The 14262-nt window shown below is 39.7% G+C and overlaps 1 protein-coding gene across 1 annotated transcript in view; it reads left to right on the top strand.

Annotated features, from left to right (window-relative positions):
* Positions 1–12189: 12189 nt before the first annotated feature.
* The window catches only part of syne1b (spectrin repeat containing, nuclear envelope 1b), a 150828-nt gene continuing 148755 nt past the window's right edge, over positions 12190–14262 (top strand). The window contains exon 1 of the mRNA XM_056256044.1: positions 12190–12467. Coding sequence (XP_056112019.1) covers positions 12389–12467 — 79 coding nt within the window. The 5' untranslated portion in view covers positions 12190–12388. The remainder of the gene's footprint in view (positions 12468–14262) is intronic.

Below are 14262 nucleotides of genomic sequence, written 5' to 3'. Positions count from 1 at the left end.
ATCTATCTATCTATCTATCTATCTATCTATCTATCTATCTATCTATCTATCTATCTATCTATCTATCTATCTATCTATCTATCTATCTATCTATCTATCTGCCTGTTGCCTGCCTATCTATCTATCTATCTATCTATCTATCTATCTATCTATCTATCTATCTATCTATCTATCTATCTATCTATCTATCTATCTATCTATCTATCTATCTATCTATCTATCTATCTATCTATCTATCTATCTATCTATCTATCTATCTATCTGTCTGTCTGTCTAGCTGCCTGTCTGCCTGTCTTTTCATCTATCTATCTATCTATCTATCTATCTATCTATCTATCTATCTATCTATCTATCTATCTATCTATCTATCTATCTATCTATCTATCTATCTATCTATCTATCTATCTATCTATCTATCTATCTATCTATCTATCTATCTGTCTGTCTGTCTGTCTGTCTGTCTGTCTGTCTGTCTGTCTGTCTGTCTGTCTGTCTGTCTGTCTGTCTGTCTGTCTGTCTGTCTGTCCTTCCTCTGCGTTGTTTCATTGCACTGTCAAACGCTTTGAAGAACTTGACATTCTACAAGAACTTTACCGCTGTGTAAACGCCCCCTTATTGTTCCTTTTAACACCGATAGGTGGCGGTAAAGGTCACATGAAGTAACGCGGCCTTGCAACATTGTTTAAAGGTTTCCAAAGCAACCATAGAAAGCAACCCGTCTAACAGATCTTCATTATCATCACATGAGACTGAGCCCTGAGGGGAAGGAAGCGTCTTCTGCTCACGGTAATACACACTACTATACAAATGAAACAAATGTATTCTGATGAATTAGAACTGGTGTTCTTGGCGATTTGCGTAATAATATTTCCTGTTTAATCTCCAAGCATGGTTTTAGACTTCCGACAAGCTGTTTGTGCTGATATTTATCTTGTGTTGCTGAGTTTCTATTGTCTTCACTTAGTTACTTGCATAACTTTGTCTGATATGCATCAATGCATGCAAAGTCCATGATGCGTTTTATGTGCAATAAACATACGATGAAAAGTTATCCCTGGTGGGCAAATACTCTAAATTATGCTCTATAACTAAAGCTCTTTTCCATATAATAGAAATCAGTCAAGAAGTCAATAGATTATTATTATTACTATTATCAAACTGATAAAAATTAAATCAGTGTGCATACTGTACAGTACAATTGCAAATATTGGAAATATGCAGTTTTCTACCTGATATTAAAAATAAGTTTTGCTTGTGTAACCTTATTTATACTGATTTATACTGATAATAAAATAATGATGTTTTTTTTTGTTTTTTTTAAACGTAAGTTACACTAGTTAGTTTATATGTTACCTCATCTAAATCCTTTTACACCCATGCTGTTAATTTTTCTTCTTGGTTCACTGACTAGATAGAAGAGGACTTGTGATTGGTCGACTACCTGGTTGGGCACCTAAATGAAACCTGCTTTTCTATTGGATCGTATCAAGTTCCTGGAGTTTCTGCATCAGAGAGAGAGAGAGAGAGAGCAAGAGGAGGAAAGAGAGTTGTAGGAGGGGCAGATGGGGATGCCCCTTAAGAAAGTAGTGCAGTATCTGCTGTCTAATGTGCATGAGTGATCCGGTGTCAGAGGAGCACAGGACTGTAGAGAGGGACCATGGCTTCCCTAAGCCCTTTCGGACGGTCCACCAAGGACATTATGAATGTAATGCAGAGGCTGCAAGGTAGGTGATGCTGTATTTCTGTTCTCCCGGCTCCCATGACCGTCCTCTGGCTCTATGAGTCAGGAGGAAATTTGCTGATTCAGTGCCTTCACACAGAGAGTTTGCCAGATGCCTCTTGTTGCACAAATGCACCATATTTGATAGCATAGGAACTTACCCACTTGAGAAATCAATATTCATGCTTTACATAATGGCTATGCGTGTCCATCCATTTATCTTTTAACTAATGTTGTCATCAAATAGAGCTTATGGCAGTGTTGTAAACAGAAATGTTTGTGCATTTGAACTGTCCCAAGGGAATCGTGCACTATGCATTATGATGGTTTACGGACGCCTTGTTTTATCAGCTGAGAGTTCGAATGGACTGGTTTTGTGCTGCAGTACTTGAGGTTTTCAAATATAGGATCTATTTGTGTCGTGATGCTTTCTGTGTATTTTTGGACATAATTGTGTCTGCTTGGTGCTGACATAAATTGGTCATTTCATTTAAATCACATAGATGGCATGTAATCTAACTACAAGACCTGTATTGTTAAATTGCCCTAGTCATGGGGGGTTTTTCCCCACAAAGAAAATTGATAAAAGATTGAGCATTTGGGGTGATCCATTGGGGATTAGATTTGTGTTTAAAATAAGTTTAGCCCATGAAGGTCATCATTGTCTTTTTCTTACAGGAAGTTGGCCTTGACAAAAGGCCCTTATCAAAAACTTGTGTTGCTGCCATAGAGAGAATAGTTTTGTTTGACCTTTCTTGCTTGAATGATATTTACATTCTTTATGATAAGGTTGTTTTAGTTTACTGGAATGCTATGTCATGTCATATCAAATGCATTTGAGACACATTTCTGCCAATATGGTGCCTGCCAACATAATGAGTATGGCTTTTAGGTGGCAGGAAAGGTTATATGTTTTGCAATAATTTTTGGAGGAAGGAAAAAAATATAAAACCACCCTAAAGAAAAACATAGAAGCGATGATTGCTGTTCTGGGAGCAAGTGATGACGTTGGGATGCAGGGGCTCATGCTGGTAGGAAAATGTTTCCATAATCCACCTGTTTTGCTGGGCAGCTAAAATATTATTCATCACCAAATCCACATGATTAAAGGTGCAGTGTGTAGTTTTTAGCGACATCTAGCGGTTCAGTTGCGAGTTGCACTAAGGGGGTCAGCCCACTGCTCACCCCTCCCTTTCGAACAAGCTACGGTGGCTAAAACGGGACAAACATGAGCCCAAAGGTGTGTGCGGCAAAATAGACATGATTGTAACAGCGCGCGCGCCTCCGCATCCCCTAGACACCATTTACTACACACAATAGGCTTTTTTTCTCTGATTTTCAAAACTCTTCGCGATCGACTTAAAATGCTTCCAAGATCGACTTGTTGACTGCGATCGACGGGTTGGTGATTCCTGTAACATACTGTTTTACGGTCAATGACAAGAGTACTGATCAGCTGTCTCACGAACGTAACCAGCACATTTATCCCCACATAGCAAAGCCATAACACAGCGAGGGAGAAGAACTAAGTTACATGAAACAATCCAACTACATATTTTACACCACTGACAAGGGAAAAGTCACTACTCACGGTGTCTATGACTAGCTTCTAGCTTTCTGCGGCTTCTCTTTAGTGACGAAACGCGCTCTGTAGCGCTGTTTATTCGCTGTCGGCTACGGTAGAAACATGACGTCACAATATGTCGACCTTCATAGAAGGGTTATATAGATATAAATGTCTCATTCTAAGGCAATAAAAACATTACGGTTTATTAAGTAAGTTCTTTATACACCACTGAAAACATATGGATGTCATATTGCATTTCTGTTAATAGATACTCAAAATTTTTACACATTGCACCTTTAAAGGGATAGTTCACCCTCCCATGTCAAATCTATGATCATTTATCTTTTATTTCTTCTATGGCAGTGCTGTTATTGTTAAATAAAATTGTTTTAAAGTTGAAATGAAATACATTATAAATATTATATAAAGAACTTAAAACTAAAAAAACAAACAGTTGCTTCTGCAACTAACTGAAATAATTAAGTTTAAGTTGAGTTACTAAAATAAGTTAAAGCTAATAAAAAACACAAGCAAAAATACAATATAAACGCAGGTCCTAAAGCTCTTGCCTGATCATAACCCTTCTTTTTCCACTGATATTCCTCAGACCTTTTCTATTTTGTAATGTCTCTCAGTCATCTCTCTTTCTACAGTCTTTCTTCAAATCTCCCTCTTGCTCACTCTCTCTCCTCCCCCATTATGAGTGGACACGCCCCCAATTGCTGATTGGCAACAAGTGTGTTGTGCTGCTTGGTCAGTTCCACTCTCAACAGCGTTTCACAGAAATCACTTACTGCACCTCTAAGCATGCATCACTATTACCTTTGCTTGTAGTTTGAACAAACCCAAGAAAGGTTAAAACTCTAAATTATAATAAAACACCCAGACTAATATGCTGGATGCCCATATATTGTTCAGTGCTTTTGTCTAAGAGCTGGACAGGGACTCTAGAGGAGTAGGTGGTGTGTGTGGGAACAGGTAGAACCTGACACCTCTTTGGAAGATGTCCTGTCCTTGGAAGATGGAACAGATCGATATTTGGACTCTCTGGCGTTGTGTGCCCCTACTTATTGACTGATGGCCGTTACTCAGTGTTGGCAGTGGACAGGGGCAAGTCTATAAAATGACAAATTAGCTGTATTTAGTTCTGTGCCCATCTACATGGCTTGATGGCAACCCGCTGGTCGAGTACAGCGAGACCTTTGAGAGCGTTAATCCCGTGACTAAGTGAAAGCAGATGTTTCGCTGTGGGCTTTCATGGAAGAGAAGCTAATAACGGCATCAGGCTGGTACAATTTTCTGCTCAATAATTGATTTAAGAATGATTTCAACAACTCTAATGACAATAAGCAGAGCAGGAGTATATGGAAAGAGCGATAATACAAGCGTAAGTATTACTCCCCTTTTAAACTTAATAACCAGGCTTGCTGGGTAACATAATAATAGCAGGTGACTGACTGTGACCTATCTGGATTTACAGATGTAATTACAAAAAAAAAGGTTTATTTTTAGTTCAGGTACAATTGATTATCTAATTTAATTCATTTAAAATAAGCATGAAACATTTAGCTTTCCTAATATGATATTTTGAGAAAGAATGTAGGATGGGACTTGATTTTATTGATCAAATCATTTGGATTGGATGGTAAAAAGTGTCTGTATGGCATGTGGTTGTAAGAGAGGGGGGTTGTTTTCTTAAAAATAACACACACTGATAAATAACACATTTAAAAAGAAAAAAAGACCCTGAAGGTGATTTAAGAAAGTAAATATAGTGTCAGGTTGACATTAAGGTTTTATCTGTTTATTACTATTTGAGGTTTTATTTTCACAGTAGCCTACTCAAACTCATAATCCTGTTCTGAACAACTCATAAAGTTCATAAAAAAACACTCCTCATGAATAGTTAAAGACGCTCAGGGATGAAAGTGTGTGGTGCATGTGCCTTTTCAAAGCCTCTAATGCATTTCCTATGTAACCTAGAAGATATTGTGCTGCTTCTTTGTAGTGGATTTATGTTTATTGCTGATCACCATGGCAATGCCCACATGCTCATAAGTTGTTCAGGGCGAAACAAGAAGCGTGAATCAAGCTGCAGAGAGGAACTTCTTATTCAAACACTCCAGGAAGGAAGTTGCATTATGCGCGATAACTGGCACTTCTGTTTTTACCGCCAAAATTTCAAGTCACATATGCATTCAGTGCAGGAAGTCTGAGTTTAGAATAAATTATGATCTTTTTTTTAGATGGAAAATGTACCTACTTAACCCACCCGCATACAAACCCACTTTAGCAACATAGCAATGCCCTAGCAACCACCCGAAATGCCCTAGCAACGTGACGATAAATCTTGCTTTGCTCTACAAGCATCATTTACATATATTTTAAAAAGGTAAAAAATGATTTACAGTGCATGTTAAGTTTCTGATTTGATGTAGCCTGTGCATTTTCTTATGCGTTTTGATGTTGGCACAGCAGTTGCATTTTTGGCAAATTCGGTTGAATTATGTTCATGCATGCCATGTGGTTAAATGTATTTTGCATCCGAAGAGGTGTGTGCTTGTTACCATGGCACATCAACAGAGAATAAGGCGATGTGTGGTTTATGTGACAGAAGGTCTGTGGTTTCTGTTTTCAGAGTAACTTCTTTTGGTTTCCCCCTCAGTGGTGACTGTTCAGAGTGTGTGTGGTAAAAGCATGTGCCATCTTCCCTTCATTGGCACGAAAGATTTTTATACAGTAGTCATTTCCTTTAGACTCATGCCAGTCTAAAGGAACGAAGAAGGCTCTTGTTGTTTATTGAGAAAGTTTGTATAAGAATGTTGTTGTCTTGATTGAATTGTAAATCTGTTGGTGTTGAAATATACTGTTAAAACAATGAGAGACGTGATCACGTGTTTGGTCTGCAACGCTCAAATCTGACTCTTATCTGATGCTCTCTCTAATTAAAGACATTGCTATCATCACATTGAACAAAATACATTGTTACAGTATATACAGTATTGCAATATACAGGTCCTTCTAAAAAAATTAGCATATTGTAATAAAGTTCATTATTTTCCATAATGTAATGATAAAAATTAAACTTTCATATATTTTAGATTCATTGCACACCAACTGAAATATTTCAGGTCTTTTATTGTTTTAATACGGATGATTTTGGCATACAGCTCATGAAAACCCAAAATTCCTGTCTCAAAAAATTTGCATATTTCATCCGACCAATAAAAGAAGTGTTTTTAATACAAAAAAAAAGTCAACCTTCAAATAATTATGTTCAGTTATGCACTCAATAGTCAATACTTGGTCGGGAATCCTTTTGCAGAAATGACTGCTTCAATGCGGCGTGGCGTGGCAATCAGCCTGTGGCACTGCTGAGGTGTTATGGAGGCCCAGGATGCTTCGATAGCGGCCTTAAGCTCATCCAGAGTGTTGGGTCTTGCGTCTCTCAACTTTCTCTTCACAATATCCCACAGATTCTCTATGGGGTTCAGGTCAGGAGAGTTGGCAGGCCGATTGAGCACAGTAATACCATGGTCAGTAAACCATTTACCAGTGGTTTTGGCACTGTGAGCAGGTGCCAGGTCGTGCTGAAAAATGAAATCTTCATCTCCATAAAGCTTTTCAGCAGATGGAAGCATGAAGTGCTCCAAAATCTCCTGATAGCTAGCTGCATTGACCCTGCCCTTGATAAAACACAGTGCACCAACACCAGCAGCTGACATGGCACCCCAGACCATCACTGACTGTGGGTACTTGACACTGGACTTCAGGCATTTTGGCATTTCCTTCTCCCCAGTCTTCCTCCAGACTCTGGCACCTTGATTTCCGAATTACATGCAAAACTGAGCAACAGTCCAGTGCTTCTTCTCTGTAGCCCAGGTCAGGCGCTTCTGCCGCTGTTTCTGGTTCAAAAGTGGCTTGACCTGGGGAATGCGGCACCTGTAGCCCATTTCCTGCACACGCCTGTGCACGGTGGCTCTGGATGTTTCTACTCCAGACTGAGTCCACTGCTTCCGCAGGTCCCCCAAGGTCTGGAATCGGTCCTTCTCCACAATCTTCCTCAGGGTCCGGTCACCTCTTCTCGTTGTGCAGCGTTTTTTGCCACACTTTTTCCTTCCCACAGACTTCCCACTGAGGTGCCTTGATACAGCACTCTGGGAACAGCCTATTTGTTCAGAAATTTCTTTCTGTCTTACCCTCTTGCTTGAGGGTGTCAATGATGGCCTTCTGGACAGCAGTCAGGTCGGCAGTCTTATGATTGCGGTTTTGAGTAATGAAACAGGCTGGGAGTTTTTAAAAGCCTCAGGAATCTTTTGGAGGTGTTTAGAGTTAATTAGTTGATTCAGATGATTAGGTTAATAGCTCGTTTAGAGACCCTTTTCATGATATGCTAATTTTTTGAGATAGGAATTTGGGGTTTTCATGAGCTGTATGCCAGAATCGTCAGTATTAAAAGAATAAAGACCTGAAATATTTCAGTTGGTGTGCAATGAATCTAAAATATATGAAAGTTTAATTTTTATCATTACATTATGGAAAATAATTAACTTTATCACAATATGCTAATTTTTTGAGAAGGACCTGTAGATGTAGGCCATTTAATGCGGACAGAGAATGTTTTAAAAGGACACTAGAGGGCAGTATTTCGGTGTTCAATATTTTTTCTAAATATTTAAATGATTATAAATTCATCCTTATTTTTTGGCTTAATGCATGAAATCAACGTTTGCATTTTCCCCTAGCGGTCAGTTGAAACTGCAGTGATGTGAAGAGTGTTAAAGACATTCTCCATTCAGCAGATGACGGCAACATCAGACCTGTTTCCCATGATATCATCTGTCCTGAGTTTGAACACTCATTTAAACTTCAGATGCTCCACACACTCGTTTCTCTGATTTCTATGTGTAGACTGAAAGTGACTGTATGTTCATTAATACTATCATTAACTGTAATTCTTAATGCTAAGTGCAAGTGAACAACACTGAATTGATAATGTGCACACTGCACACTTTTTGAGCATAGTGGGGATGCTCCAGTTTGTCGTGTTGCAGCACTAGCTTTGACTGTAAAACACTAATGATCATCTATTGATTGCTGATGGAGAACTGTGGGGCTTTTGCAAATTGTATTTGCATTTGCACTTGTATACATTTGTTCTGGCCTTTTTTAAACTCAATATTGTATCCTGAAAAGCTTTACAATATCCTGAGCTCACATTTCAGGACTGGACAGCTCCATAAAATACATGGATACAGTGTTGGGTGTAATGCATTACTAAGTCATTAATTACTTTAATTGGAAAAAAACAATGTTCTTAAAAAATTAGAGCAAGAGATTACTCTTAATTTTTCTGTAATTACAGTTACTTCTGATGTAATTGCATCACATACAGTATATAGACTATAGAACAATTCCATAATTCTATATATTCAAAACAATAGTGGATTGAAACCTCAAAATTTAAAATCTAATGTTTTATAATTTTATATTATTTATTTGAAAGAATTAAAAGAGCAGTTTCATGACTATCCTTGCATTGTTTAACTGGCTGAGGTTGATATGGGATTTAGAAAGTAAGTAATGCCATTTTAGAGAGAGCTAATTATAACAGTAATCTATTTACATTGTTGAAAATGTAATTAGCAACTAGTAATTGATTACTTTTTTAGAGTAACTTACCCAACACTATATACTGTATATATATATACACTCACCGGCCACTTTATTAGGTACCCCATGCTAGTAACGGGTTGGACCCCCTTTTGCCTTCAGAACTGCCTCAATTCTTCGTGGCATAGATTCAACAAGGTGCTGGAAGCATTCCTCAGGGAGTTTGGTCCATATTGACATGATGGCATCACACAGTTGCCGCAGATTTGTCGGCTGCACATCCATGATGCGAATCTCCCGTTCCACCACATCCCAAAGATGCTCTATTGGATTGAGATCTGGTGACTGTGGAGGCCATTTTAGTACAGTGAACTCATTGTCATGTTCAAGAAAACCAATTTGAAATGATTCGAGCTTTGTGCCATGGTGCATTATCCTGCTGGAAGTAGCCATCAGAGGATGGGTACATGGTGGCCATAAAGGGATGGACATGGTCAGAAACAATGCTCAGGTAGGCCGTGGCATTTAAACGATGCCCAATTGGCACTAAGGGGCCTAAAGTGTGCCAAGAAAACATCCCCCACACCATTACACCACCACCACCAGCCTGCACAGTGGTAACAAGGCATGATGGATCCATGTTCTCATTCTGTTTACGCCAAATTCTGACTCTAACATCTGAATGTCTCAACAGAAATCGAGACTCATCAGACCAGGCAACATTTTTCCAGTCTTCAACTGTCAAATTTTGGTGAGCTCTTGCAAATTGTAGCCTCTTTTTCCTATTTGTAGTGGAGATGAGTGGTACCCGGTGGGGTCTTCTGCTGTTGTAGCCCATCTGCCTCAAAGTTCGATGTACTGTGCGTTCAGAGATGCTCTTCTGCCCACCTTGGTTGTAACGGGTGGTTATTTGAGTCACTGTTGCCCTTCTATCAGCTCGAACCAGTCTGGCCATTCTCCTCTGACCTCTGGCATCAACAAGGCATTTCCGCCCACAGAACTGCCGCTCACTGGATGTTTTTTCTTTTTCGGACCATTCTCTGTAAACCCTAGAGATGGTTGTGCGTGAAAATCCCAGTAGATTAGCAGTTTCTGAAATACTCAGACCAGCCCTTCTGGCACCAACAATCATGCCACGTTCAAAGTCACTCAAATCACCTTTCTTCCCCATACTGATGCTCGGTTTGAACTGCAGGAGATTGTCTTGACCATGTCTACATGCCTAAATGCACTGAGTTGCCGCCATGTGATTGGCTGCTTAGAAATTAAGTGTTAACGAGCAGTTGGACAGGTGTACCTAATAAAGTGGCCGGTGAGTGTGTGTGTGTGTGTGTGTGTGTGTGTCTTGCCTTTTCTTACCTTATTCTATTCCGCACACTGTCAGGTTTTATTAATCTGTTTTAAAGAAAACTGAGCTTTAACCCTGTTAACTGATAGAATCAAATTGTTTGTGACTCATTAAATGAGCATGTGTCCTGTGATAGCACTTTTTCACGGATTTCATTATCTTCTGTGACTGAAACAGTTTGAGGTACATTCCTCAATCTTTAACACAAAAGGCTTTTTGAGATATAAATACCTGAGATATAAATACCTGAGCTATTCTACTGTGAGTGAGCGGAGAATGGATTTTTCCCTTTAAGTGGATTTGCGAAGGAACAATTATATTTAAATGCACTTACATTTCAAATGCACCCAAGACATGAGATTGAATTAAGTAATTTAATAAAGGGTGTTTTATTAAACAAGACACAACACAAAGCAATGCATGCCTGGAAGACTTAACATTGGGGATGTCCATTTATGGTTATAAGATGGTCTTATAATTGCACAATTACATATATATCCGGACACAAATAAATATGTTGTCAGGTGGATTGGGTTTGTGTGGCTGATGGTCAGGAATAATAGAGTGACTGCACCTTAGCAGGTGGCAGATGCATTTGCTCTGGCTGTGACATAAATGATTCAATACTTTGAGTGCAGTTGGTTCCCAGTTGCCTTATAGCCATTTGCAAATAATGCATGTATTATTTAGTATGATTAAATTCATGCCATGAATGATTTTTGCCATAGACACGTACAGAATCAATAAGACTTTAAGGATTTAAAGTCAACATGAGTGAAATAGAATATTAAATGAGAAAATAGTTATCCATTGGGACTTTATTTTACTGATATACAAAGATTCAAAAGTTTAAAGTTTAATGTTCATCTTATGCTCACCAAAGCTGCATTTATTAGATCAGAAATATAGAAAAATTGTGAATTTATGAATATTATTACAATTTAAAATAAGGGTTTTGTATTTGAATTTATTTAAAAATGTAACATTACTATTATCCTGTTATTACTCCAGTCTTCAGTGTCACATGATCCTTCACAAATCATTCTAATATGCTGATTTGATTTCTTTTTATACATTTTGAAAATAGTTGTGCATGGTGCTTAATATATTTGCGAAAACCATGATATATATTTTTTTAGGATGGTTACAGAGGTGTTCTGGGTGGTTGCCAGGGTGTTGCTAGGTGGTTACTAAATTATTGTCCAAGTCAAAAGAGTCCACTTAGAGGTCTCTTTATTCCTCCTTCAGTGTAAGTCTATGGACACATGACACGTGATTTGAAGTATAATTTATGTCTGTAGCACAACTGTTGTAGGATAAATTACTTGCCAAAGTTTAATACTTACTGTTAGTAGTTTGTTGAATCACTATTACTAAGCCAAATTAAAAGTAATAGTTGTGTCATCAAACACTCCAATAATGTTTAATTAATAAAGGAATAAATTAATAAATTATGCACAATTTTGATTTCTCATTGTGAAGACAAAAAAAAAAATCACTTTCTATGTTCTTTGCATCTTACACATGCAAACTCATACACACTCACAGTAATTATGTTATGTACCCAATAAGTCCCTGGTTGTACAGCATTCTGGACTGCAATGAATCTGATTATTCGCTAAGCCATTCTTGCATTAGGGTGTCTGCAGTGCTTGTAGTGGAGGCCCCGGTGGAGTTCAAGCTGTGTAGCGCGAGTACTGACCCCCACCCACCCATATAAATCAGGATAACACCAGCTGCCCGGTGACATCACAGCCCCCCGCGTGCTGATTGGAGGATCAGTGCCATAGCCGGTTAGTATGGCTGCAGCTGTGGGATGCTGCTAGAACTAGAACAGACCTGAACGGAGCATCCACACCAGCACGACTCCCCAGCTCTGCTTACAACAGGAAGTCGCCTGGCTCATAAAAACTGCCCCCGATTATCAGCCTATCTACAGCGGAGGAGGAGAGAGAGGGAGACAACAGGAGGAGGGGGAGGTTCCATCCTCCAGCACTCAGTCGCACTGTGTTTTCACACGGAAAGCTCCTGCTTCCCGGAGGAAATAAAGGATAGCTGATCTGGTTTTCCTCCCTGAATGACACGCACACAATATCACACATGAAGGACACAAAGAAACGGAGGGAATGCAGGGTGCACAATGGCTCACTTTAAGGACATAGCTGTGAAAAAGACCACGTCTCTGAATCTGGTGACGGGATTCTTTCAGTATCTCCGCGGTAAGTGGGACATCGATGTCTCCTCTCATCTGACTGGATATTTCAGGAGTTTGGGAGCCACTAGCTCAGATTCACATGTAGTCTGTGCTTCACTGAATGTAGGTGAAACAGATGCATGATCCAGATATGCAGTGACACGTCTCTGGGTCATATGGCTCACTAGACATTATTGGGCAGCTGAGGTCTTCCTCGTCTTCCTCCTCGGGAGAGGTAATCACCGTGTTGGCACGGCTCACGGCTGCACACGAGTGCTGATGTTAACCTCTTTACAGCTGCGCATGTTGGATTATAATGGCTGTGGCATGCCATGTGTGCTACAGTACATGGATGCTTCTTAAACATGCTCTGTGCATTGCATTGCAAACATAGGATGTTGTCTCTTGTGAATATCGTTGGTCCGTCTGAGCCCATCATGCATAAATATGTCTGGTGGGTGTTTGTTGGTGACCTGGATGAGCTTTTCTGTATCTCGAAATGCTCTGCAAGATGTGTATATTGTGTTAGCAGATGTCACACACTTCCATTACTGCTGTTTTGCGAAGTCAAACATCCCTAATGCTATTGCTCATATTTAGGGTTAATGATCTGAGCAGTAGTAAATAGTTACAGTATTAAACTTTTTCCACCTGGCAGGTGTTAAAAAAATAACAGCAACACCCTGAACACCCTAGGTACCACTTAGAACATCTTTATACCTGCATAGCAACCTCATAGCAACATCCTTGAAACCACTTGCCTTGGCATTTGGCAACCACCTAAAACATCATAGCAACTGCATAGCAATGCCCTGACAACCCCTTAGAACATCTTTATGGCGGCATAGCAATGCCCTGGAAACCACTCAGAACTCCTTTGCAAACGCATAGCAACACCCTGGCAACCACCCAGATCATCCTACTGAAGCAACTTCATAGCAATGCCCTTGTAACTACCCAGAACATCCTAGCAACCACTCATAACATCTTCATGACTGCATAGAAACTTTCTAGCAGCTGCTTAGCAACACCCTGGTAACCACTCAGAACATCTTAACAACTCCTTAGCAGTGACAGCCACTCAGAAATGCCAGGCTGCATAGCAACAGCCTGGTAACCACCAGAACACAGTTGCAGTCACTTTGCAATGCCCTGGCAACTACACAGAACATCCTAACAATTGCTTGACAACACCCTGGCAACTGCTCAGAACATCTTTATGGCTGCATAGCAATGCCCTGACAACCACTCAGAACATCTTTATGGCTGCATAGCAACCACATAGCAACACTTTTCAATGCCTTGGCAACCATATAAAACATCATAGCAACTGCATAGCAATGCCCTGACAACCACTCAGAACATCTTTATGGCTGCATAGCAATGCAGCAATGGCCTGGCAACCACTCAGAACTCCTTTGCAAATGCATAGCAACACCCTGCCAGCCACTCAGATCATTATACTGTAGTAACTTCATAGCAATGCCCTGGCAACCACCCAGAACATCCTAGCAACCACTCAGAACATCTTCTTGGCTGCATAGAAACTTTGTAGCAGACGCTAAGCAACACCCTGGCAACCACCCAGAACATCTTAACTACTCGATAGCAGTGTCCTGACAGGCACTCAGAAAGTCTTTTTAGCTGCATAGCAACAACCTGGCAACCACATTTGCAGTCACTTTACAATACCCTAGTAACCACACAAAACATCCTAACAACTGTTTGGCAATACCCTGGCAACTGCTCAGAACATCTTTATGGCTGCATAGCAATGGCCTGGCAACAACGCAGAATACCTTTGCAACTACATAGCAAAA

Source organism: Rhinichthys klamathensis, unplaced genomic scaffold (assembly GCF_029890125.1).
Source record: "Rhinichthys klamathensis goyatoka isolate OS25496 unplaced genomic scaffold, OSU_Roscu_1.1 h1tg000123l_1, whole genome shotgun sequence".
In the NCBI taxonomy this organism is placed as follows: domain Eukaryota; kingdom Metazoa; phylum Chordata; class Actinopteri; order Cypriniformes; family Leuciscidae; genus Rhinichthys; species Rhinichthys klamathensis.
The sequence above is the reverse complement of the archived record's forward strand: the minus strand, read 5'-3'. Positions and strand labels throughout refer to the sequence as shown.